The 27,849-nt window shown below is 38.1% G+C and overlaps 1 protein-coding gene across 1 annotated transcript; it reads left to right on the top strand.

The window, feature by feature from the left end:
* Positions 1-15,756: 15,756 nt before the first annotated feature.
* On the top strand, positions 15,757-17,631 carry LOC149230817 (heat shock cognate 70 kDa protein-like). Its single transcript, XM_089381425.1, has one exon. It carries the CDS (start codon positions 15,757-15,759, stop codon positions 17,629-17,631), a length of 1,875 nt encoding a protein of 624 aa, XP_089237551.1.
* Positions 17,632-27,849: the final 10,218 nt, after the last annotated feature.

The following is a 27,849-nucleotide window of genomic DNA, read 5'->3' as shown; positions in this document are numbered from 1 at the left end:
AGACCCAAAAATCCTCTCAAGCTCTTCAAGGTCTTAGGTTGAGGCCATTCTTGCATTGCCTGGATCTTTTTGGGGTCCACCTTGACACCTTCACGCCCCACAATGTGGCCCAAATACTCAACTTCTTCCATGCCAAACGAACACTTAGACATCTTGACAAATAATTTATGCTTGCGGAGCAGTTGCAAGAGTAGATCTACCTGCTGAAGATGTGTCGCCCAAGTGCCACTATAGATGAGAATGTCATCGAAGAAGACAAGGACAAATTTTCTGAGATATGGTTTGAGGATGTGATTCATAAGACTCTGAAAAGTAGAAGGGGCATTACAGAAACCAAATGGCATGACCAGGAACTCATAATGGCCTTCATGAGTTCTGAAAGCCGTCTTGGGAATGTCGACTTCCTTCATGCGAATTTGGTGGTAGCCGGAGCGAAGATCCAACTTAGTGAAGAATTGAGCCCCATTGAGTTCGTCCAGCAAATTGTCAACCACCGGGATGGGAAATTTATCTTTGACTGTCAACTTGTTGAGGGCCCTGAAGTCGGGACACATCCGCCACTCCCCATCTTTTTTGAGGACCATGACTGTTATAGACAATTTTGTGCCTTACAGCAATAAGCATGAATTGTCAATAATCCAAGGGATCCAAAGTTCCCTAAACATGATGTTCCTACCCCTAGAGGAACAAGGTCAGCAAACCAACAGTTCTCAGATCAGTTCTCCACCTGAAAACACTCAAAAACAAGCAATCCTGAAATCAAAGCAGGTGCTCCACTAGGTTTCTGCGCTGAAACTCAGTTGCTCCATGGTGTACCTGCGTTGCAAAGCAAGTGGAACAAAGGCCACCTGCGCTGAGCGAGATGGGACAAGTGGCACAATGAGTCATTGCTTTGGAATCTTCCAAAAATGACACTTGGATCAGGTATTTCGCCTTGTGATGAGTCAGAGGCTCTGTTTCTCCAAGTGGAAGCAAGGTTCTCCAAGTGGACTCAAGAACTGAAGATCAACTAAAGATTAACTGAAGAGAGAGAGGACACAAGGCAACTACACATCAGTTGCAAGCTGACTCATCCTTTCTCAATTCATCTATATATTGAGCTCTCTCCTATGAGCTCAGAAGGCTGGAATTTTGTGCAAAGTAATGATATGTTGTTGGTTTCACTATTGAGCTATTGGGTGATTGTTTGAGAGAGGTGAAGAAGAGCAATTCTTTCTGCTGGGAGGTGTTGCTGGGTTGAAGCCTTCAATGGTTGTAATACTCTCAGAACCTTTACTTCTTCATTAATAAAAGCTATTGAGGTTCTTCTATGTGCTCTTGTTTCAATAATATATTGTGATGATTGCATGTTTGGTTTACACTAATCCATGAACCAGTTATGATTGCATGCCTCTTGTAGTTTCCTTCTTTGTTATTTTGCAGGATCTCATTGTAGCTGGGCAAGCAAAAGAACAAGGAGCTAGGAGCAAGCAGCCAAAGAGAAGAGTTTGGATTCGACATTAAGCGCAAGGCAACGGTTAGTGCATTTCTCCATTCTCTTTTGCTTTCATAAAGAAGTAAACCTTTAGTAGTTTGTTTTACAGTTGTTGCTAAGGAACTGTCACCCTTAGAGTGGGATAGGGTCATCCGAGTCGGACACTTTTCCCTACAACAAACTGGTGACTCCACTGGGGAGCGTATCCATTTGATTGTGTTTGTAGTATTTTGCTATTCATTTCCTGAACAAAAGAGTACCAAATCGAAAAGCTTTTGACTATATCAAAAGCGAAGTAGAGGGCAGCTACTCTGGCTCATTTCTGAGCAAGTTCATGATTTGAAGAGCTGATCTACAAAGATCCTTGTAAGCTCTTAGTGATAGCTTTGCACCTTCTTAATCATCCCTTTGAGTGTGCTTGACTGATTGTTTCTGATTTGAGCAAAAACCGTGCATTTTTGAGAAAATTATGACCCGGAAACTGTGAAAACGCAATTCTCGTTTTCCAAAGCAAGTAGTACAGAGGCTACCTACTTTGCAACGCAGGTCCCGAAGGGGCTACCTGCGCTGAGAGCCAGTTTGGCTTTGCAGCACCTGCGTTGGCCCAAATTTGCCTGGTGCATTTGGGGTTTCCTCCTTTTCTCTTGACTGTTTTCACTTAGATTTTGCTGCTAAGTGTCAGTCTTGTGCCTGTTCTGAAACCAATATTACTTGCCATCATTCTGCCTCTGTTATATAACGAAGTTGTACTTGTTCTTTGTATTTCTTACTCATTTACAATTTCCCATAACGAAGAGTAAACTAGTCTTGCTTTTGGCCTCTTAGATCTGAACCTGTGTTAGGCATTTTGCTGGTCTAAAGAGTTAGCTTGTTTGTTGTCCATAGCTGATTAGTCATTTTACTTTCGTCATTATGGTTTGATTTCATGCATTTCCAGTGATTAAGCAAGTAAATCTTAAGGTGTCTTTTGATTTTGGACAAACTTGTTTGTTTTCGCTCTAAATCGAAATCAAAGTTATATAACCACTTTCTTTTTGTAATCCATCCACATTAAGAAAGGGAAAAGAAAATACATGCATTGTGCATTTTGCATTTGACTGTTTGCTTGACGATTTAGGAAAAATTTTGCATTTAGTGTGTGCTCTATGATCTGTGTGAAAAGATTTGCCTTTCTTTTCCCTCAGTAGTTAAGGTTTTCAAAGTTGAAAGATTGAAAAGTTTGCTTCTCATCTTAGACTGCATTCAGGAATTTGTTATATACATCTCGTGGTGATCCTTAAAGGCAAACTGCTAAGCAAGATCAACATTAAAATAAATCCAATTTACATAACAACGCTTTGTAACCTAACGCAAACACATAGAGGTCTAGGTAGAGACGTGTTCCGGCGTCGTTAAACATAGTGACCGTCGATCTCTACGAAGGTGGGTGATTCCTCCTGAGAGTCGGTGGCACTAATACGGACTTGTGCTCCCACGTACCGTCGCGTATATATTGGGAGACCCCTATAGGCAATTATCCTTTATCCATAGGAAGTCGTGTCGACCGCCCTACTGATCGCGATGCAGTGAACACAGCATTCACGAAGATCGACCACCCGTACCGTAAAACGTATTCTGTGGTTTCGCGAAAAGTTTGGCACACCCTCTGCCTAGAACTCCAGAGAAGTTTCTTTTGGCCTTTTTCAAACTCTATAACTGAAAAAGTCCATCCGAGCATTTGTCACTTCGGGCTCGTTAAAACATCGAAGGCGACTAGAGTCATCTTTAGCTTTTTCTCGACTCTTAAAACATGAAAAAGCAAGTTTGTGTCTAAAAGCGTTGTTAATAAAATTTATTTTAAGCGGAACATAATCACCTGTTATTCCCACGTTGATCTTTCAGTTGAAAAGTATGGAGCCCACCAACCAAGGAAGTAACCTTGGTGGAAGTCCAAATCCCTTCTCCTCTTGGGGAGATGTTGGTGCGCCTCATATGGCAACATTGTCACTTCCAGGATTGACAATTGGCCTACCTGTATGGCTCTTTTCAACTAATGTAGTCCAGATCGCCACTAATCCTGAGCAGTCGAATCAACAGTCAGAACAGTCTAGAGCTACCCACCAGCCTTCCACTTCTTACAATTCTTCCTCTGATCCTTCATCTTCACAAGGTAGAGCCGGCAAAAGTCAGCCTCCCATGGAGAAGAAGGAAAAGAAGAAAAGAGAAAAGAAGCAGAAGGGGCCTATGGCGAAGGCGACTGGGGGCAAGCAAAAGACAGCTGACAAAAACCCACACACTGCACCGACCGGGCCTAAATCGCCATGTGTCATTTGCAAAGGGACCCACTTCCATCGTGATTGTCCTTGTATTCCCCGGATACTAAGGGACTGGTCCCCAAGGTTGCACAATCCGGTAGCATCAACCTCTGGTAGTCATGTTGATTGCAGTCCGTCAACTAGCGAGAGTGAAGGACGAAGAGGGAGACCAAGATCACCCTGTATGTTATGTGAAGGCGAGCATGCCATCCACCGATGTCCATTCTTAGATGAGGCAAAGAGAGTTTTAGAAGATCGTCCGGTTTCACCGTTACGACTTCCTCCTGGATATCAAAAACTCACGCCTAATCCCTCGATAGTTGAAAATCCAGCTGACCCGCTCAAGTGGTCGGCTGAAGTGTCAGTCATTGAGAATGAACCTACTGAATCCAGACCAGACGAAAGTCTAAAGGTCGAAACGGCAGTTGACCCGGTTCTTCCTTCAGAGGTTTCATCCTCCAATGACTCCGTCATTGAAGACCCATCTTCAAATGACACCCTCACTGAAGAGGATAAGGATGACACCGTCCATATTCTTTTCATCAACACAGACTCTGATGAGCATCAGGGCAATGCGCCCATTCCTTTATCACAGGAAGGAACATCGTCAGAGTCGTATCCGGCCGTATATTCGGTCCCACCACCAAGCAACCTAGTTGTGTCCTTTGATTGGAATCAACTAGGCAGACCCCAGTTACCAACCAGTATCCCATTCAGAATCATAGTCCAAATCTACATAATGGTGATGGCTGGAACTATCATTGATGAAGGGGCATCTGTGAGTATCCTTTCCTCTGTTTCTTGGAAAGCACTGGGTTGCCCGGCGCTTTTACCTGAGATGAGAAATCTATCAGGTTTTGATAAAGGAACCAGTCACCCGTTAGGGATTCTCCCCAATGTTCCAGTTACATTGAAAGGGAAGACAGTTCATATGAACATCATGGTCGTCCAGGGACCCTTGGTTTATAACTTACTCCTTGGACGAGACTATATATATTGCATGGAGGCAATAGTGTCCTCGCTCTTTAGAGTCATGTGTTTTCCGCACGAAGGAAGAATGGTCAAGCTCGTAGACCAACTTTCATTTCCAGGATCACGCATCGCAAATAGTCAAATACCATCCCTTAACGGTCTATTCACTCAAGGAATGCCACCACCCCCGGTTCTACTTCCCGATGAATGCGATTAATTCGAGAAGAAAAGAACTGGGACCCAGGGGACATGCACCCTGGCCTGCCTCGGGCAGAGAAAACCTTAGGTATAAAGGTAATTTCCGCAGAAGAATGGACTAGTCCGTACCCCGTCCGAAAAAGGAAGAGAGGGTTGTTCTAGGATAAAATTCTTTTGTCAAAGTTATGTTGAAGCGGAAGAATCTCTCCCTTTGTCTAAAAAAGTAGGCTCTCCTAAGGAGGGGATCTATTTGTGGCAGCAAGAAGGCACCATCTTTGAATGTCAAGCCTCACCCATTAAAACAATATGTTTTGAAAGAGAGTAGGGGCAGTCTTCAAAGAAAGAGAGGAAATTGCTGTAACAAGTAGTCACCATCCTTAGCAACCTAATGATAGACATCGCCGAAAATAGAGTTTAGTTTGCGGCAGCAAACAAAGCCAGTTTTCGGATAATAAGTAAGAGGACAGAATCTCGAAATTATACTTTATACCTGGGGGCATGCAAACCTTTTGGAGTGCAAGCACGGGACGACTATTTATTTTTTTAATTTTTAGGTCCTCCCTTTAAACCTGTAGGTCTAACCCGTTAAACTCGTAGGATTAGCCGTTTCCAGCTTGCATAAAGAAAGGATGAAAGGCAAAAGTTAAAACCTGCCAAATTGGAGTGATTAGTGAGGTATCGCTCCTTAAATAAGATTACCTCACCTAAGGCATTCCTTGTATTAAGACTGGTATAATCGAGCAGTTTTAGCAATGTTCATGCTCGTTAAAAAATAAACGCAAGAATCGAGCAGTTTTGTACAGAGTTCATGCTCGTTAAAAAATAAACACAAGTTGTGAGCAATCTTTCCCTAGCAGTTCAAGCTCATCCAGAAAAAATGAACCGGTAAATAACCTGGAGAAATGTAACCTTTGAAAGCCATATTAAAAGCCCTTGGTCGTGTTTATATGCCATCACCTCCATCCGTTCATTTGGCCAATCGTTCACCTCCATATGTTTGTTTACCCATTTTGAGGAACAGCTGCGAAGAGTGATTTCACTTAGCCATCCTTGTGACACTGCCGTGATTGGAAAATTCCAACCTGTACCTGGAATCTGCTGCTATCCCTGTTCATCACTCGTTCCTCAAAAGACGAGTCTTCTTTGAGCTCTTTTCATTGACTCGTAAAATATGAAAAGTTTGCCGAGTTTTGGCCTTCCAGCTCGTTAAAGGACAAGAAGAGCTATCCCTCCTCTAGATTTTAATCTTTTTGGACCTAAGGGATTATTGCACAAAAAGATCGGGCGCTTGTCTTGTTCGGCTCGTTAAAGAAATCGAAAATTCATCCCTTCTGTATGGTTTTATACTTTTTCGGACTTAAGGGATTAGAAAACGAAAAAGGAATTTTGGAGTTAACTTTTCGTACCTTTTCATACTCTCTAAAAATGAAAAGGACCGAGTTTTCCTTGTCGTTAGACTCGTTAAAATGATTAAATAGCGACAAACTTGTCTTTAGACGAGAACAAGTTTCCCTATCGCTAGGCTCGTTAAAACATAGCGATGGGCTTGCCCGAAGGGCAGGTTATAGAACAAGCATATGTTATCCTCCTCAAGCTTGACAAAAATAAAGAGGTACTGGTCAGCAATGACTGGGGAAAAATTGGGAGAACCTCACAGCATTAATGGTAGCAAGTCACTCTTGAACATGACACTTTGTCCTCCGTATCACATCGGGTTGGGTTGTTTCATTCACCGGTCTCATAACCATGGTCCTCGCCACACCATCCGCAATTGGGGTAATGCTACCAATCCATCACATCAGTGTCGTTATATGTTCAAGAGATGTGGTTCTGCAAAGAGTCAACCGTGTTCCACCCACTGCCATACATTATCCTTCATCCACTTCATGACCGCCACCCTGAATCATACATCACAGTTGGTTTTCACCTCATCACAATCACTAGCTCCGTTCCGTGTCACTGATGTGGGATTCATTAAGGCCCTCCTTTGACGGATCGCTCCTTGTCGACATCAGCTCATTATCCAAGGAGTTGATCTAGGAACACCCCCCTCAGTACTTTGAAGCTTGCATGCCTCAATGGCAAGTTTCTCACTTCCGGCGACAGGTATACATCAATGACCTTCGACCAGAAGATTTTGCATGGTGGTCGACGCCAAGTCCTTTATTCCCACCATGTAGATTGTACTGTCGTACCTTGAGGGTCATCATCCTTATCGGTGATTCCTCTCGCGCTTGTTAACGGTTTACATCATTGACCGGTAATCAAGCGATGGCTTTCCATGTTCGACTTCAAGAAATTCTCACATGGATCGACTTGTACATCGAGTGAAGATCGGAAGAGATTGAAGACCCCGGATCTAGTTTCATCCATCCGGGCTGCGATATATATTCAGGACATAAAGACATTTGATATGTACATCATTACAGCAGATGATCATCCTTCTCAAAGAATGATAATTTCAGCAGAGAATTATCAGTCTACAATCAGACGATCGTCTGTTCTATGTACCGAAATGTATTCATAAAGCTGAGCATGGGAATGCCCGCCTCAGCTAGATCATGAAAATGTATGAAAAATAATGTATTGTATTGTATCTTATTACAGGACACTTCTCAGCAGATTGAATGAACTTCGGATCCTCTCAATAAAGCATTTCACCCGATAAACGACCTCATACTTTAGGGGGCATCTGTTATAGACAATTTTGTGCCTTACAGCAATAAGCATGAATTGTCAATAATCCAAGGGATCCAAAGTTCCCTAAACATGATGTTCCTACCCCTAGAGGAACAAGGTCAGCAAACCAACAGCTCTCATATCAGTTCTCCACCTGAAAACACTCAAAAACAAGCAATCCTGAAATCAAAGCGGGTGCTCCACTAGGTTTCTGCGCTGAAACTCAGTTGCTCCATGGTGTACCTGCGTTGCAAAGCAAGTGGAACAAAGGCCACCTGCGCTGAGCGAGATGGGACAAGTGGCACAATGAGTCATTTCTTTGGAATCTTCCAAAAATGACACTTGGATCAGGTATTTCGCCTTGTGATGAGTCAGAGGCTCTGTTTCTCCAAGTGGAAGCAAGGTTCTCCAAGTGGACTCAAGAACTGAAGATCAACTAAAGATTAACTGAAGAGAGAGAGGACACAAGGCAGCTACACATCAGTTGCAAGCTGACTCATCCTTTCTCAATTCATCTATATATTGAGCTCTCTCCTATGAGCTCAGGAGGCTGGAATTTTGTGCAAAGTAATGATATGCTGTTGGTTTCACTATTGAGCTATTGGGTGATTGTTTGAGAGAGGTGAAGAAGAGAAATTCTTTCTGCTGGGAGGTGTTGCTGGGTTGGAGCCTTCAATGGTTGTAATACTCTCGGAACCTTTACTTCTTCATTAATAAAAGCTATTGAGGTTCTTCTATGTGCTCTTGTTTCAATAATATATTGTGATGATTGCATGTTTGGTTTACACTAATCCATGAACCAGTTATGATTGCATGCCTCTTGTAGTTTCCTTCTTTGTTATTTTGCAGGATCTCATTGTAGCTGGGCAAGCAAAAGAACAAGGAGCTAGGAGCAAGCGGCCAAAGAGAAGAGTTTGGATTCGACATTCAGTGCAAGGCAACGGTTAGTGCATTTCTCCATTCTCTTTTGCTTTCATAAAGAAGTAAACCTTTAGTAGTTTGTTTTACAGTTGTTGCTAAGGAACTGTCACCCTTAGAGTGGGATAGGGTCATCCGAGTCGGATACTTTTCCCTACAACAATGACCACTAGGGATGAATAAGGACTAATGCTAGGACGAATGACACCTGCTTCCAACAATTCCTTGATGATTTTTTTTATTTCATTCTTTTGGGTGAACGGATATCTGTATGGACGCACATTTGGGGGTTGGGCCCCTGGAACCAAGGTGATGCTATGATCATGTTCCCCTCGCGAGGTTGGAAGCTCATGAGGCTTGTCAAAGACCGTCTGATGGTTATTTAAAATCTGCTGCATCTCAGGATGAATTGGCAGAGACATGGTTTCGATTACCTGGATGGAATTAAATTGAGCTACCACTCCATGATGGCCCTTTTTTAACAATTTTTCCATCCTATGCGAGCTGATGATAGAGGGGGCTCCCGCCTGGAGTCCACGGAGGGTATGTGTGGAGTTGTTCTGCTTAAAACTCATATATAACTCCTGGAAATCCATTTTGATTGGCCCAAGAGTGCGAAGCCATTCAGCGCCTAGGACAATGTCGCAACCCCCCATGTGTATGGAAAACATGTGGGTTTTCAACTGATAATCCCCCATTTGAAGTTTGACATTTTCACAGCGGCCTTCACATTTCATTGTGCCCCCATCTGCAATTTGGACTTGGAATTAGAAACTACCCGTACAAAACAATGCGCTGCTTCGGCGATTTTTTGATGGATGAAATTATGGGTACTTCCACTATCAATCAAGACTACTACTGGGCGATGTTTAAGAAAACCCCTGATTTTGAGAGTTTGAGGGGAAGAAATTCCTGCCAACGCATTTAGCGAAATAACTGGTTCGTCAGATACAATCTCCTTTTGGTTGTCTTCTTCGATTGCCTCCGGTTCCTCAAGTGGTGGATCTTCATCGGTGGAGTTGTAGTCAGTGGCATCTATTTGAGAAAACTTGGGCTCCTTGCATTTATGACCCGGGGAATATTTTTCATCACAGTAGTAACATAGTCCTTGCTTCCTTCTTTCGGCCATTTCCGCAGGTGACACCTTTTGAATCTTAAGTGTCTGAGTCGTGTTGGGAGCCTGTGGGGGACGACCTTTAGCGGGGAAATTGGGGTGGCTGTATTGGGCTGCTAATGCACGTTCCACCTTACGAGCTACCTGGCAAGCCTCTGTCCACGTGGGAGGGTGGTGGAGTAGAACTTGAGCTTTGATGGCTTCTTTAAGACCGCTGATAAAACATTCCGTGTAGAACTCATCTGTGAGACCCTTAGTGCGGAAGGCTAAGGCTTCAAAAGCGGTAATATATTCATCCACTATACCCGTCTGTCGGAGCTTAGTGAGACGCCCCAAAAAAGAGTCTTCCTGTTCAAAGCGATTTCGAAGAGCTTTGGTAAATTGGTCCCAATTCTGAAAAGGTCCATTGCAACGCTGATGCCATTCCGCCCATTGCCATCGTTCATTGTCCCAGTACATGGTTCCCACCATAAGCTTAGTCCAATCATCTAGGATATGATTCAATCTAAAATACTGCTCCATTTGTGCTAGCCATGTTGACGTGTGAGAACCGTCAAATTTATGCATATCCAACTTGGGAGGTCGCTGACTGGTTGGTGGATGGGTGTGCCAGACGTGAGGAGAGTGGCTCGACTCACCCTCATGGTATTCAGGGCCCTTATACGCCTCCTCGTGGGCTGGTTCCTTGCCCTTTGAGAGTGCTTCCTGTACCTGGAGAGTTAGTCCGCTAATCTCACGTTTGAGGGAGTTCATCGCAGTGTGGATGGTATTCACAGTGTCTTCAAGTTTGTCCATCCTTTCATTGGCCATTGCTTGAGCTCTAGTTTCTACCATACACCAACCGGATGAAAAGTTGGGACCGCCTAAAATTTTTTTCTAATAAATTGAATGGTACCACCTTGCTCAGGTCGTCGTCTTGATTCTGATGGGCTAGATCACCAATAAGCACCCCGGCAGATCTCAGACTCTTTTTTTTTTTTTGGAAAACTCCTAACGGAGTTTTACTCCTTCTTTATCAATACTACAGTCGCCAAATCCTCAAAATGTCAATGCTGCCAAAATTCCTGCGAAAAGTAGACCCTGGTATAGGAACCCTTCACAACAACTCCGATCTGGTGGATCTAAGAGATCTGAATGGTGGAACAACTGCTGCTGCGGATCTGATGGAGCTGCGGGACTGATGTCTGCTGCTGCGGCACGTCTTTGCACATGCGGATCTGGAATAGATGATGTGTGATCCCCCGATAGAAAAGGGAACTATGGTCTAGAGGAGTGTCAGGTGCTACAGATCGCAATATACATAAGGGTCTGACAGTAGTACTCGGCCCAATGTTTCAGGGCTCTAACTAAGGAGGATCGACCGTACCCTTAGCCGTACAACCCGACTACCCTATCGTACGGGCGAGTAATCTCTCCGAGTGTTGTTCTCGGTGTACTGTAGCCACAAGACGGCCGAAGGTTTATCTATGGCGAGGTTTCAAGGGAGCCTAGGGGGCTTCCTATATACCCAGAGGGTACGTGGAAGACAGTCCGTGCGCGGTTCTGTCTAATGCGCTACTACTCGAAGGGGTACCCACAGGGGTTACAAGGGAGTCCAACAGACATGACCACCTCTTGTATTTCCTGCATGCATGCCTCCCCAAATCCGCACGTTTATGCGCTTAACGACAGATCCCGTGGTTTAAAGACGCCGGAACACGTCTCTAGCCAAATTTTTTTTTGCTAAAAATTGGAGATCCCACCGAGCCCTGGAAAGTGCTCTGATACCACTTGTTATGCTCTTAACCTGCGAAATAATACCCAGATACAGAATATGCGAAGAAAAGATACCCAGAACACAGAATATGCGAAGAAAAGATACCTAGAACACAGAATATGCGAAGAAAAGATACCCAGAACACAGAATAGCAATGATTTTATTATTCAAAGAGCAATGTTCACATGCCTCTTCGAGGGGGCAACCTCCAATAGAGCAGAGCTCGATTACAAAATATGACACGATGCTCCTCGCAGGGAGTCTCTATCCTTTATATATGACTCATACATGCAATACCACCGGCCAATACCGTGGGTTTTATTAATACCATCTATTTAATACTACGGCCCATTTGCAACTAACTGTGGTCCTGTCATTAATTGCGGGTTAACCACTTACAAATATTAATATGGGCTTTATTGACTCTTGACTATGATGTGATCCCATGACATAAATAAGGGGGTTAGGGTGGGACCCTAACACTAATGAAGTCAACAACTTATCAAGATCAAATGTATCCATAAATGAGGAAGCTTCAAAAGTGAATAGATAATCTGACCAGGGTGGTCATTGACACTATCTTACTTGCTACCACATATTTAAATAGCCTAGGATTTGAGTTTCGTTGATATTACATATACTTCATGACTACATATGTTGATGTTAGTATTGTGAATTCATTTTGAGATTGACTGAAATTTGTTGAATAATTGAACTTAGAAAATTGTTAATTTTGGGTATGTTTTCGTAGACGTCTTGCGACTAACAAAGAATCAAAATAGCTATACAAAGCACAGATAGGAAGGGAAAACAATCTTTACTCCAATGTTGAACCAAATTCTTGCATCAATTTTTCTTTAGTTTGGTTTGATGGTTGTTGCTTCTAATGCCAAATTATATATTTTTCTCTCTTTCATTGTTTTAAATGCCAAATTTTATTGAAGAATAGGTTTTGTGTTTTACAAAGAGGTATTAAAGATATATTTTTCCAAGGTTTCCCAAGAATGCTACCAGTTCCCAATTGCTCTCACCTAAACTATTATCGATTCATTTTTACGCTAGATCTCGAAGCAAAAAATAAAATATTGGACGGAGAATATTCATCTCAAATTTTTGTTGGTTTATTTTATATATATATATATATATATATATATATATATATATATATATATATATAATCCAAGTTTAGATGGAGATTTAGTGGTTTATATTTTAAATTTTATTTATTTTTAAAAAATAGTATAGGTATTATTTAGATTAAAATAAAACTAATAAATTTTTATGTGTTTATTTGATTAAAATAGATGATATTTCTGAACTCAATTTAAATTCTTAAATGTTTTTTTAAAGGTGTCTAGTGCAAAAATTGGTAATAATACACACACTTAATGTTTTGGTCTGTTATTGAATTTGATTAAACCTTGAAATGCTTATTCTTATTTCTTATCAGATAACACTTTTCTTATGAAAAACCTTGAAAAAATAGTTAAATTAAAACCTCTTGGTTGATTAGATAAGACATATGGCATACTTATTAAGTTGGCTATCCTTCGTTTAGTAAGATATGCTCAAGCATCCGCATCCACCATCTAAGTTGGTTGATGCTGCAATATACTGCTCTTAATGTGCCATCCATAAGTGTTCACGATGGAACATAGATCTTCAATTTTATATAGATTACAATGTAATTTTATTTCATATGGTGATGCATTTATTTGGAAATAGGGCTCTGGGAGCTTGTTTTTATTACTTACCTATGTATGTTTTCAATTTTCAAGGAATGTTCCCCTTTGATGGCCAATTTCCACAAAAGTTTAAGGAGCACATTACCAGGTCTTTATACTAAGTTTTCAAGCAGAAGATTCAGTTGTGTAGTAATTAAGCCACCTGCCACTGTACCTGAGTGATTATAGATTACATTAGAATTTTTTGGGTTGTGATTGTCGTTTGGTTGATTATGATTTTGAATGCTTTGTTCCATATCTGAGTTTTGATGCTACCTCATTTGAGTACAATTCAACTTTAAACAATGGAGGTAAAAAAATTCTATAGACTGAGTCCTAAATTCCATGTTTCCTAGAGAAAATTCTATAATGAAAGTATAATTATATTTCAATCATTCGGTTTGCTTATTTAGTTTCAATGTACTCCAGTGCAACTGAACAATAATCTAGTCGAAATGGGTTCATCGTTTCAAAACATACCATCAATTAATAAAATTAGGGAGAATTTACTAACACAACAAAATGATAAATGGGAAGGGGAGAGAATGTGTTCCTAGCTTTGGCAGATGCCCATCTACCATCATTTAGAACTTGAAAATGTATTGTTGCATGAAAGGAATGTGCCATGTTTGGTCCAACACATTCAAGCCTATTGGATCTCTTATCTCAGCTCTCAAAACATCTCACCTCTTGTGTGTGTTCTCTTCCATGCGATGGTATTTCTACTCCTAGTGTTTCAGGGTATTTTTTCTCAATCATTATTAGGATAGATGTTGTTATTTCCGAGATAAATACGAATTGTCAATGTATTTTCTTAAATCATTATTAGGTTAGCTATTGTTATTTCCCAGATAAATGTGAATTGTATTATGGAATATCGGCTTGGTTTGAAGCTCCCCGAAACATAACATATGATCAAACCCCAGCAAAGAAACAAATTTGCATAAAAATTTTACTTCTTTCTTCTATTCTACTCTTTCATATGCTACGGCCTTACGACGTTTCCTGTGCAACATGTGGTGCAATAGCTAGTTTTATCAATGTGATATGTACCATGAAGTGTTTTTATACTTATAAACTGAGGCATGTTGACATTTACTAGCCATTTATTTTAGGAGTTGCTTAAGTTTTATCAATGTGATATGTATCATGAAGTGTTTTTATACTTATCATAAAATGAGGCATGTTGATATTTACTAGCCATTTATTTTTGGAGTTGTTTATCAAGACCACAAATGCACCCAAAAAGTTATTTTCGCTGAAATTTGACATTTTTTTTTTCAATCTGATCATAGGAGTGATTGAATCGTTTTTTAATGGTGGAAATAGACTCAACACCATCGAAAACCACTTAGGCATCCAAAATCCTGAAGTTTGAGAAGTGTAACCCAAAATTCCCAAAATTTCTACAACCAAAATCCTTAAGTTTGAGAAGTGTAACCCAAATTTTCCAAAATTTCTACAAGATTTTGACAAAAATCATCCTAGAATTTCCATTATTTTCCAAATAAATTTATGGCCTTGTTAAATTACTCTTTTATTTTATATAAATAAAAATGAGGGGGGGTGAGTCCCTCTAGAAGAAGTTGTATTAACCCGAAATTCACAATTACATCATATTTACAGAAGCGAGATTGAATTCTCAATGTACATATTTATAGAAGCATGATTGTTACAATATGCTGCAAAGCAACAAAGCGAAATCGAACACAATAAGCTGCAGAGTAGCGGAAGCATGTAGCAAGAGTTGAACAAGGATGGGGAAGCAATAAACCGACCGTTCCCACCACTCGAGATAAACACACAAGTGCCTTTTATTTTATATAAATATGGTAATTAATTAAAACAAATGACTCAACTTTATAAAAAAAAATTAAAATTAATTACAAAACCATTAATTAATTGTATCAAAACCATTAATTGTATTAATTGTATAAATTTTAACTACCAATAAATTGGCATTTAATACGTTTTAGTAATCCTAGTGTCAATAAATTTAAAGTGTTATTTATTTAATAATAGTATTTAAGATTTATAACCGTATTAATATTATTGGACGATACTAAATATGATTTGATATTTATTCACAAAAACAAAACAGTATGAACCCTCTTGATGGCGTTAGTTCAACACTTAAAAATATTAATAACATGTAAATCAATTCACTGATATAGAAGAATTTAGTGTTTAATCAAATTATCATTCCCATTTATGACCAAATCATCGAAGCTCACTTATGACCAAATCTTTTCCAATTAGAGCGATATATAAACAAGTGATTTTTCCATTAAATCTAAACTCAATCTAAATGAATCAAGAAAACAAATCTAAACTGAAATAAAAAATGCGCAACAATTGGCTTTTGCTTCCAAAGTTCCAACCCCCAAATTATCTCTGGACTGGGGAGTCGGGGAGACGGAAGAAAGCTAAAACACGACGGTGTAAATAAGGAAAACCGCGCAAGCAAGAAAACGATTTGAAAAGAGATTCGGCGGGAAGCGCACGCTGCCCTATCTTTATATATTCCTCTATTACTCTTCTACCAATTGCCAAATCCTCTGCACTCAACGCTCTGTTTTCTTTTTGAGGTGTGCTGGTTCCCCTCCTATCAGTCAACTTTTTCGTCCATGGCTTCTTCTCAGGGTGACGGTGGTAAGGCTATCGGCATCGATCTGGGAACCACTTACAGTTGTGTGGGTATTTGGCGTGGTGATCACGACAGAGTTGATATCATCGCCAATGAACAGGGGAATCGGACTACTCCCTCCATGGTTGCCTTCACACAAAATGAACGTCTTATCGGGCAGCCTGCCAAGAATCAAGTCGCTACCAACCCTGAAAACACCGTCTTTGATGCCAAGAGGTTGATTGGCAGGCGCTTCTCAGATTCATCTGTGCAAAGTGATAAGTGTGTCTGGCCATTTTCTATTGCACGCGGACCTAATGACAAGCCTCTCATCCAAGTTTCCTTCAAAGGAGAACAGAAAACCTTTGAAGCTGAGGAAATATCGTCAATGGTGTTGCAGAACATGAAAGAAATCGCCCAACAATACCTCGGTCGTCAGGTAAGTAAAGCCGTGATTACTGTTCCTGCTTACTATAACGATTCCCAAAGGCAGGCCACTAAAATTGCAGGTAAGATAGCAGGTTTGGATGTCTTACAATTATTAAATGAACCGACAGCTGCTGCAATTGCATATGGGTTTGACAGGAAAGCTTATTCATCAGACGATGGTGAGAACGTCCTCATCTTCGATTTGGGGGGAGGGACTTTTGACGTTGCTGTGCTTAATATTAAAAAGCACAAAATCGAGGTGAAGGCAGTTAGAGGGGACACCCATCTAGGAGGTGAGGATTTTGACAACAGAATGGTCAGCCATTTTGTGCAGGAATTTCAGAGGAAATACAAAATCGACATATCTTCAAATGCAAGAGCGCTTAGGAGGCTTCGCAGTGCATGCGAGAGAGCCAAGAGAGAGCTGTCTTCCTCTGTGGAGGCCATCGTTGAAGTACCTTGTCTCCAAGAAGGCCAAGACCTTCATTCTAAAATAAGGCGAGCAAAGTTTGAGCAGATGAACACTGATCTGTTTGAAAAATGCATTGAGATTGTTGAAGAGTGCATGGAGGATGCTTACATGAGCAAAACCCAGATTGATAAAATTGTCTTGGTGGGAGGTTCTACGCGAATACCCAAAGTGCAGGAACTGCTTAAAGATTTCTTTGACGGCCAGAAAGAGTTGTGTAAGTCCATCCATCCTGATGAAACTGTAGCTTATGGTGCTTCTGTGCAGGCTGCGGTGTTGAATGGTGATAGCACAGCACACCTCATACTTCGAGATGTCATTCCCCTTAGTCTAGGAGTTGCAATTAAAGGGGATAGGATGAGCGTTTTGATCCCAAGAAATACACAAATTCCGGTTAAAAGGGAGGGCAGCTATGTTACTGTGTATGACAATCAGGAAAGTGGACATGTAAGCGTGTATGAAGGGGAAAGGCCTAATGTCAAACACAATAATCTTTTGGGCGAATTTGTTTTGAAGGGACTCCCGCTTGCACCTAGAGGCGATGTCCAAATCAACAAATGTTTGGAGATCGATGCAAATGGAATTGTGAAGGTGTCAGCAGAACACAAGACAAGTGGGATAAAGGAGGCGATGATCATGACGAACGACAGCAGTAGGCTGAGCGATGATGAGATTGCCAAAATGAGGGCAGAGGCAGAGAAACTAAAAAATGAAGATCAAGAGTGGAAGGAAACAGTGGAACTGAGGAACGCACTGGATCAATACATCTACGACATGAAGAAAAGGTTGAATAAGGAAAAACTATGGGGAGATTTGCAGAAGGAAGATGTTGAAAACATGGAAGCAGGTCTTGAGGAGGCAGAAGAGTGGTTCAGTGAAAATGAGAATGCAGTTAAGGATGAATTAGCAGAGAAGATGGAGGATGTTAGAAGGTTATGCAGAAAGATAAACAAGAGCCAAAAGGTGCTGGGATCTTGAGTCAATTCCAAATCATCTCGCTCAGTTTCCATTTTACATTTTTGAATCTGCTAAAGCATTCCTCTGTCTAATTTTGTTACAGACCAATATTTAAATTTTAGTGTGCTTATATAGAATATTGCATATGACGTTAGCTAATGCTGTAACACTGGTATATGGTAACCGTCATATTTTTGAAAGCTTATCCCTGAACAATCAAGCTTGTGAATTGTGGTCTTGTGGTAACATTTCAATTGAGGTCTTTTTTATCTTTTAACTGAATTTACTGGGATTTAGCATGATATAACATACTGCTTTCCTATTTAATCAAGTACAGATATTCGTGCAACACTGTAAAACTTGAAAGCACAGTCGTAGTTGGATAATAACAAATTCAAGACGCTGGAAAAGCTAAAAACGAAGAGATATTTCTAGGTTACCATGTTGAATTGGTGAATATTGAATGTTGCCAGTGACAATATTGTGAGGCTGGTTTGTATTCCATTATTGTGACGAAGGCTCAACGTCATCTAATTCTCCAGCACTAGCTCATGTTGTCCTTACTTCTGAATACTACTGGGATTATACTGAAAAAAATAAATTTTCCATACTTCAATTTGAATATTGAGATGGCCCGTAATTTGATTGTCCTTATCTCAGTGTTTCAACTTGTTATTTCTTAACGCATGTATTAGCTGGGATCACATGCAGCATTTTCCATTTAGACATGATTGAGACTATTTCCTTTAATTTGTACTTTGAGAATCCTTCTGAATACTACTGGGATTATACTGAAAAAATAAATTTTCCCTGCTTCAATTTGAATATTGAGATGGCCCGTAATTTGATTGTCCTTATCTCAGTGTTTCAACTTGTTATTTCTTAAGGATCACATGCAGCATTTTCCATTTAGACATGATTGAGACTACTTATTTTAATTTGTACTTTGAGAAATTGGTAACCAACACATTATCTGGCTTCTATGACATGTAATCAATCTTACTACTAGTTTTGAGGGAGGGTAGTAATAATTTAAGATAGAAGTTTTTATTGAGTACGGGCTCATTCAATTGTTAATATATAGACATGGTATGTGTTTGAAACTCTAAACATTTGGAGAATTTCGGTTGGTTTTGTTTATTGTTTTTCTGTAAATACTAAATACCAACTTCCTTTGTAGGCACCATCTTTTTATGTAGTTGTCAAACTTTTCTATTCAGCCGGTATATTTTTCCGCTGCAAATGTGTCGCTGTGGCTGCCTTCTTCCCCATAAGAATTTTGGCCATTACTGCCACCTTGCTTTAAGCCTCAACGCTAGCCATTTAGGTATCTCTCTTCTGCAATAGTATTTATTTACATGCATTTCCCTTGTTTTGAGTTGTGTTTTTGCCGTCTGCTTGGACCTTTTTATTCTACCACATTACCTTGTGATAGGTGCAATAAATGCATTGTGTTATCATTTTCAAACGTGTTATGGCCTATGTGTCAACTAATTGATGGAACCAACCATTGCACACATTAAATGGTAGTAATTATGGAAAGATTTTGTGACGAGCATTAAGAAGAGGTAAAATGCTATTCATTAAGCAACAAGTTTCCCACATAATGTTTCCGAGTAAGGGTTGACAATGAGTAGGGTTGGACGGTGATATGGGTTAGCATGAGCATACCTATGTAGAGATAATTCTCAGCACCCTTGCCATTGCAAATATCTTTAGGTAAATTGGTTGGTTGCAAATATCTTTAGGTAGATTGGTTGGTTGCAAATATTACTGTGTTGGTGGCAGAAGAGTTCATCTAAAAGATGAGAATCAAACCAGGAGAGTGAATGAACTAGAAATGCACGTTCAAGAGTCGATTCCATGAGATTCAAAGAAATTTATATTTTTTTAAGGCAATGAAGACACACGAATAAGTCATTTTTCGTTAATTCGCTCTCCTTGCTAGATGAAGTATCATGTGATTAATTTCCAGTGAATTTTATATAGATTATAAAGAATAATACAAAGTGTAATTTGAAAATATTAAATAAAGGTAAAATGAAAATAAAAATGAGTAAAAAATTAAATAAAATAGAAAATGAAAATAAGAGAAAAAAGGTGAACACTGAGAAATGAGAAATGAATGGTTAGGTTTGTTGGCATTTCTATTACCCTAGTCTTTCTTGTTTCTTTTTTGCTAAAATTTCAACAACCATTTAAAGGTTGGATTTCCCGGTTGGTTTCCTAGTTGGTTTTCTGAGGAAATCACTATATAATTTTGTGTGTGCTTTTATCATTGTGTGATGGATTTCATATACTTTTACATTTAATGGATTCTTATGGTAAAATATGTGTGGCAGTGACATTAAATTCTATGTAGGATTTGGTATATGGGTTAGTGGAAGTAATATTATGTTTAATTGTTGCTTGTGTTATCTTGATGGTGTGAAAATCCATTCCTAGTTATAGCTCTATTAACTAACACAAGATTTCACTCACTATTAACCACGGATGAAATCTACCAACTAGAGAATTTAAGCCATCCATCCAATTAACTATATAAGATTAATGACTAAAATGATAGAGATGTCGCAACTTCCTAGCCAAATTGGATTTCTATTTATTGTATTCAAGTAATCAATTTCTTGACATCTAAAACAAACTCTTATAAAGTAATGCATGGATGAATTGATACCATATGTCTCTCCTAGAAGCCACATGCACCTCCAACAATCCATATATAGTGGTTTCATGGAATTTTGAGGTCACACGCAACATATCCTACTCTCGGATCTTTATAGCCTCTGTCTTAGAGTCGTATGCATGCTACACTATTTGTATGGATTATCCATTACTTGAGAAATGGTTTGGTCTCTCTCCCTACCTTAACTTAAGTTGATTGCTTGCTTGGAGATGGAAGGAGGATGGCTTAAATGAATTATTAAATACATTGTTCAAGGTTTCCTTCTAATCTTTGGGCCGCCACTTTTTTGCAATCACAAGATGTTCAACAATGTTTCTTGATTGAGAAAGTGTCTTTGTTATTTTATTCAATCTATTTGGCAACGATTTGAGAGTTGAAAACTTAAACAAGTGTCTAGCTTAAACTTGTATATGTTCAAGCTTTACATATAGGCTTAAAGTGATTATAGAAAGGAAATAAATTTATGACTATTGTTTGCCTTAAAACATCTCAATTGAAGCGTGAGCCTACAAATACGAAACTTGGAAGTGAGGGATCACATTTTCTTTTCTATTATTAAGAATTTCCATCGAGTGAAGTAACACTATCCTTGGTATTATCCAAAGCTATAGATTTTAGAAATTGTGTTATTTGTTTTGGTCATAGAGAATGCAGTTGGTTCCAAGAGCCCAAGCCTACAATAGTATGTGTTAATTTTGAAAAAATTCAGAAGTGTTGGATTACACATTTGAAAAGTAGATCTCACACTGATGATGATGACAATTAACATCGACTAAGACCAATGTGGTCTATCAGACCTTAAGAAAGTAAGAGATTAATTGTGACTCTTTAACATTTTATTTCTATGATTAAAAAGAAAGGAAAGAAATACTCCTAAATCACTATAGTTTCCCTATCTTAAAAAGTCATGAAGGTTGGTAGTGCGGGGATGTTGCATTACAATGGGGATGTTATTGCTATGCTAGAGTGAGTTCCATTCCAAATAGTGATGTAGAATATGGTTTTTTTAATAATTTATGGATGAGAGGTTTGGTATTACCAATTGAAATACAACTAGCCATGTTAAATGTTTTCTTGCATTCTTACCAATAATTTGATTTGTATTCATTGCACTTTACAATATGTAGTGTATATGAAGTAATTGACCTAGAAATATAACATCACAATTAGAATTGAATATGCACACAAAATCATGGCAGTATCTCAACTTGATCATCTTGACAAAGTTAGTTTAGTTGGATATCAATTTGCAAAGGGGTTGCATTGAAGACAAAGCTCTTAATGATATAGTATTTGTAGAGTCTTGGTTTTTATTGGTCTTTTTAATTTTATCTTGTTAGGTTTATGTGTGTAGGTCACACGAGAGAGTAGGCTATGCTTTTAATCTTGAAGAGTGGATACACTTAGAACTGAATTAAGAATATAGATCTCATAACTTCCTAACACGGATATATTTGTGTAAGTCTAAGAACAAAAAATAACTTTAATTTCACAAGGTATCAATGTTGGTGAAGTGAGTGGGATATAATTCCCTCATTTAAGGATCGCTCTACATGGCATACCATTTTTTTTTCTTGGCCTTATAAGAAGAAATAAAAAATTCAATGTTCATTTCTTCCTATTGCATTTACTTCATTCCACGACACAACTTTTTTACACTAGACAATGACATCAACTCATTTATTATGCATTAATATACCTATTGTTTCAAGACATATTCACACAAGGCTACCTGAGAGAAATTCAAGATGACTTCATTAGTATGATGGCTCTAGAACTAACAATTGATGAGGATGACATTGAGATCATTGGCCAATATGTAAGGTCTCCTTCCACTAATGAACAATAACTTGAACCAATAGTTGTGGAAACTCCTAAGGTGTAAGGAGAAGTAAAAAGATAAAGAATAATTTATTGGTTGTTGAGTCTTCCTATAGTACTAAATAACGCCTAGATCCTGCTCCTCCATCTTGATATCTTGACGACTATGGAAGCACAAGCGTAGAGGAAAAATACATAGAGAAGAGGAAAATATGGAAAGTGGCTAATATGACTAGAAAAGATAATTAAGAAGTTTCTAACATTTGTATTAAAAATTTCATATCCCATGAATAGTTTGTGAAGTTGAATTTAATTAACATTATAATAACTCTACCGAAAATTGGAAATTCCGGCTAATTTTGCTAGAATAGATGGAGGGAGCTGATTACTAAAACTATTTTTTTTTCAATATTTATGCTTTAAAGCCAAATGTATGCTATTACTATCAATGAATTGGTTTGCATTGGTTGGGTCTCATGTTTCATTTTTCACTATTATAATTTATTATTCTAGATTGCAAAAGTTATACCTTTCTTCATAGTGATAACACTAAAGTGAAATGATATTTGATTACAACACTAGGAGGTTTTCATTCAATAGAGGTTTACAACCCAATTGATTCCTTAAGACCTTAGGGTTATTTATGTTGAACAAAAACTTCAATGTTGTTTTATTGCATAGGGGATGTGTAATTTATTGAGTTGGGTGGTATGATGAGCTTGGTAATTCGTTTATTTTACTCATCTATTTTGTTCTTCCCTAAGCATGATAATTTAAAACCTTTATTTATGCCTAATCAATCAAATTCTTACATTTTTATGACCTTCTTTCATACTTGGAATTTCATGTTTAATAGATATTTTTTTAAGATAAGAATCTAATGCATGAATTTTAATGTTTAGAATTATTACTAGTTTTTATTTCAGTTACATGTTTATGTCACTCCTCATTTTGTTGAAATATACCTTTGGAAGAATTATGATTGATTTTGTCATCTAGTAACACGCTGAAAAGTTTCTCATTAGCTTACAAATGAATTTTGTTGCATAACAACAAATTTTCATCACTTGTCCATGAATCATGTGGTGTTGTGATAGATGAAAAATCAAGTTATTATATGCATCCAGGGTTTGTGATTTTTGTACATATTTTCCTTCAAGCTCACAATAGTACACACTTTCAAGATCTATGGTAATGAACCTAGGATGCAATTGGACTACCTTGTACCTATTGGAACACTTATTTTAGGAATGTTCTATACTATCTTTTAATTTCATTCTATGGTAATATAAGTGTGAAAAAGAGCTTCCATTCCTTTGGGTTTGATTTTTTGGTTGGTTTTATCCAGTCTCCATTGTTGGAATCACTATGGTGGTAGGATTCATCCTTCTCTACGATTGTTACCAAAGATATCGTGGCACATTGAAGATAAAGAGAAGCCTCAAACGATTGATGTATGTCTAGGGAGGTCCACTAAATATTCTAGTCTACACCTACAGAGAAATGGAAATAGCCACAAAAAGCTTCTCCAATGAATTGAGATTGGGTATAGGAGGTTTTAGCACAATCTATGCAGGAAAGCTTCAGGGCAAACATATTGTTGCAGTGAAGAAGATAAGGCATAAATATACTCGGTGAATGGAACAGGACCTCAATGAACTCATGCTTGTTGTTTCCTTCAAAACAATGAATGTCTGTCAAGGGAGGTCCACTAAATATTCCAGTGTACACCTACAAAAAAATGGAAATAGCCACAAAAGCTTCTCCATGAATTCAGATTGGGTACAGGTGGTTTCAACACAATTTATGCAGGAAAGCTTCAGGGCAAACATATTGTTGCAGTGAAGAAGATAAGGCATAAAGATTCTTAGTGAATGGAATAGGTCCTCAATGAAATCAGGGTTCTGTCAACTGTACATCACCCAAATCTAGTTAGACTATTACGCTGTTGCCTTCAAAAAAATGAACCCATTCTTGTCTATAAATTTATGCCCAATGACACACTCTATCAGTGTTTACATAAGGAAATAGGAAAAGGCCTTTCATGGAGGGAAATAGTATCAGTGGTTGCAGAAACTGCTCATGCTCTTGTTTACCTTCATTCAGCTCTAAATCCTTTAATTTATCAATGGGAGGTGAAATCAAGAAACACTCTGCTTAATTATGGTTTCAATGCCAAGAGAGAGATGTTTACAACTTCGGGGTGGTACAATCTGTAGAAAGCCTAAATTCACCATCAAGGGAATGGGAACTTGCTATATTCTTATTGACCTATCACATGATTCACATTATTGGTCACAACACTATTTGTTATTTTTCCACAATTTAGAAATATTTTGAAATGTGACCATAGAGATAGATTTTTCTCCTTTACTCAAATTCCTAAATAATCTCAACAAATTTCATATATCATTGAGCTCTATTTTGATTTGTTCATTTTCTAAATTTTTGGGATGTTCTATATTGTCTTTTAATTTCCTTCTATGGTAATATAAGTGTGAAAACAACCTTCCATTCCTTTGGGTCTGATTTTTTGGTACGTTTTATCCAGTCTTCATTGTTGGAAGCACTATGGTGGCATGATTCATCCTTCTCTACTAATGTTACCAAATATATCGTGGCACATTTAAGACAAGGAGAAGCCTCAAACCGCTGATGTCTATCCATGGAGGTCCACTAAATAGTCCAGTCTACACCTAGTACCTACAAACAAATGGAAATAGCCACAAAAAGCTTCTCCGGTGAATTGAGATTGGGTACAGGAGGTTTCCACACAATCTATGCAAGAAATCTTTAGGGCAAACATTTTGTTGCAGTGAAGAAGATAAGGCATAAAGATACTTAGTGAATGGAACAAGTCCTCAACGAAATCAGGTTTCTGTCAACTGTACATCACCCAAATCTAGTTAGGCTATTAGGTTGTTTCCTTCAAAACAGTGAACCCATTATTGTCTATAAATTTATGCCCAATGGCACACTCTATCAGCGTTTACATAAGGATATAGGAAAAGGCCTTTCATGGAGGGAAAGAATATTAGTGGCTACAGAAACTGCGCGCACTCTTACTTACCTTCATTAACCCTAAATCCTCCAATTTATCATAGGGACATGAAATCAAGCAACATTCTTCTTTATTATGGTTTCAATGCCGAGGGAGTGATGTTTACAACTTTGGGGTTGTGTTGGTAGAGATCATAACTGCGCTAAGAGTAGTGGATTTCTCTCGTAAGAAGAACTAGGTCAACCTAGCATTCCTTTCAATAACAAAGGTCGGTAGAGGCTGCCTTCATGAAATCATTGATCCCTTTCTACATGTTGGCAAAGATGTCAGAGCAGCGATTCACAAAGTTGCTGAACTTTCATTCAGATTTTTATCATTTGACAGAGACTCTAGACCCACCATGGTGGAGGTTGCACAAGAGGAGTTCATTGCATACAACAAATCTGTCGTGGATTCCACTGATAGCATAAGTACAATTTTTCATGACTCAACTTAATTCATAGAAGAAATAATAATAGATGGTCTAAGGAGACATGCATTAGCTAATTAAAGTATTTTAGATCTCAAAATCCATGATTTATTTGACAACAAAATTTTCATAACACTACAAAATAGGTAATCCTCAATTTGCAAATTTTGTAACCAAGAAATGAAATCCCATTCTTCAAATACAGTACCATAAGAATGATTTCCTAGTAGAAAAACTAGTGTCTTTACATTTCCCTTCTTTCCACTTGTGACAAACTGTTCTCAATCTAAGGATGCTCTTCAGTGGCAATATGGCTAAGACTAGCTCCAATATCTCCTCAAGAAGCCTTTTCCATACAGATGACTCCATTGGAATCTCTTCTCTACATTGATTTTCTGATACAGATTTGTCAGTATCTTCAGTGATCGAAGGCATTCATTTAGAGCATTCTAGCAGCACCAACATCAGATTTTCGGAGACCCAATCGCTCACTCTTTTTATTAGAGCCATGGATTTACCCAAACCCTTACTTCTGAATTCTGAGGCTTTTCTTCCAACTGCTTGAATCTTGCAACCACAATCTTAGTGCCCAATCCACTGAGCCCCCTCCGCCATCATTACAACCGAAAAGAGCTCCTCATTGGCATCTTCTTCGTTGTTGTGCTTCCTGGAGATTCAAACCCTCATCCTCCTGGGAACACTCCTGATGCCCCTGCTCCATACGGCCTTATTAAGTTTCACATCAAGCCTCACATCGGTGGCTCCCATAGCCTTCTGGCAAATTTCTTGATCTCCACGGCCATGGAGGCGCTTGTGAAGATTGATGGTGTACTCCTGGTCACGATCGCTTCCCTGCTACTCTTGCCCTTCTCCACCAACCAATAAAGAAACTTCATCTTAAAGCTAAAAATACTAAATTAGTAACCACCTGCGGGAAAACTCTTTTCATCTCACAGGATTCAAAACTGCTAAAAAAAAAAACCCTATTTTCAAAATCTAATTGATCTTAGATCTATAAGAAAACTAATTGTAATTTAACTTATCATCAAATTAACCAACCTGCATATCAAAAGGGAGGACATCCCGTCTGCGCTTCTTGGACGACACTTTCTCTCAAACGAATGTTTGAATTGTAGGGAAAGCCTTGGGTTTCCAAAGGGGGGCATAGAGCATCCTCTTGCTATTCATATGGCTTCCTATTGATATGGTTTCAAATGGTTTCACCCAGGGAAAATTATACATTTTGGTCATCCTCTGATAATAAAATAATGACATAATAAATTATGGTTAACAATATAATATAACGCTGTTCAAAATGGAAAAATATTTAAAAGAGAATGGGTTAATAAATAGTATAATAGTATTTGAATAAATCATTAAACTACAACATAAATAGAACGTTTTTCTAAAAATCACACTTAAAAAAACAACCTTTTTAAAATTAAATAATATAATAGGTTTTGGAGTCTAAACAACTTAACAATAATATAATATAGAATTTGCATATTTGAAATTAATAAAAATAAAATAATAATATTAATTTAAATAATAATGAAATATTACATTTTGTCCAAAGTAAATTATTTAAATAATAATGAAATATTAAATTTGGTCTAAAATAAATTAATAAAATAAAATAATAAATTTAGTTAGAATGAAATATTAGATTTCGTCTAAAATAAATTAATAAAATAATAAATTTAGTCAATTTGAAATTAATAAAAAATTAAATTGAATAAAATTATTAAATTTGAAAAGTCTATAAATAATTAAAATTAAATTAAAAAAATTAGATTAAAACGGGTAAAATAAACATAAAATTAAAAAATCTAAAATATGATAGTTTAAATTAGAAATAAAATAAAATTATATATATATATATATATATATATATCTATATTCTCGTTAAACATTAAAACTGCCACTTACTTGAACTCCACTAAATAGAATTAAAAAAACACTTAAATTAAAACGAAATAAAAAAAATTAAAATAATAAATATTATCAGTGTGAAACAATGGGCTTTCCTCGCAAGTTTCAATTTCCAAGTTATGTCGGGAGAACGCGCAATGATAAAATAGAATGGCGTAGATAACGAAAAGCGCGCAAACAAGAAAACGCGTTTTAAAAGAGATTAGGCGGGAAGCGAGGCGTCCCTAGCTGCCCTTATATATTCCTCTCTTGCTCTTCTACCAAATGCTAAATATTCTGCAGTCAGGCTCTGTTCTATCTTCGAGGTTTAGTTGGTTCCTCTTCTCCTCA

The sequence above is a fragment of the Pinus tabuliformis genome, chromosome J (genome assembly GCF_031772625.1).
Source record: "Pinus tabuliformis cultivar Carrire ecotype Pingquan chromosome J, CPIR1, whole genome shotgun sequence".
Lineage (NCBI taxonomy): Eukaryota > Viridiplantae > Streptophyta > Pinopsida > Pinales > Pinaceae > Pinus > Pinus tabuliformis.
The sequence above is the reverse complement of the archived record's forward strand: the minus strand, read 5'-3'. Positions and strand labels throughout refer to the sequence as shown.

What these genes read in the sequence shown, in the direction of transcription:
- LOC149230817 (XM_089381425.1), top strand. Translation starts at nt 15,757, where the DNA reads ATGGCTTCTTCTCAGGGTGACGGTGGTAAGGCTATCGGCATCGATCTG.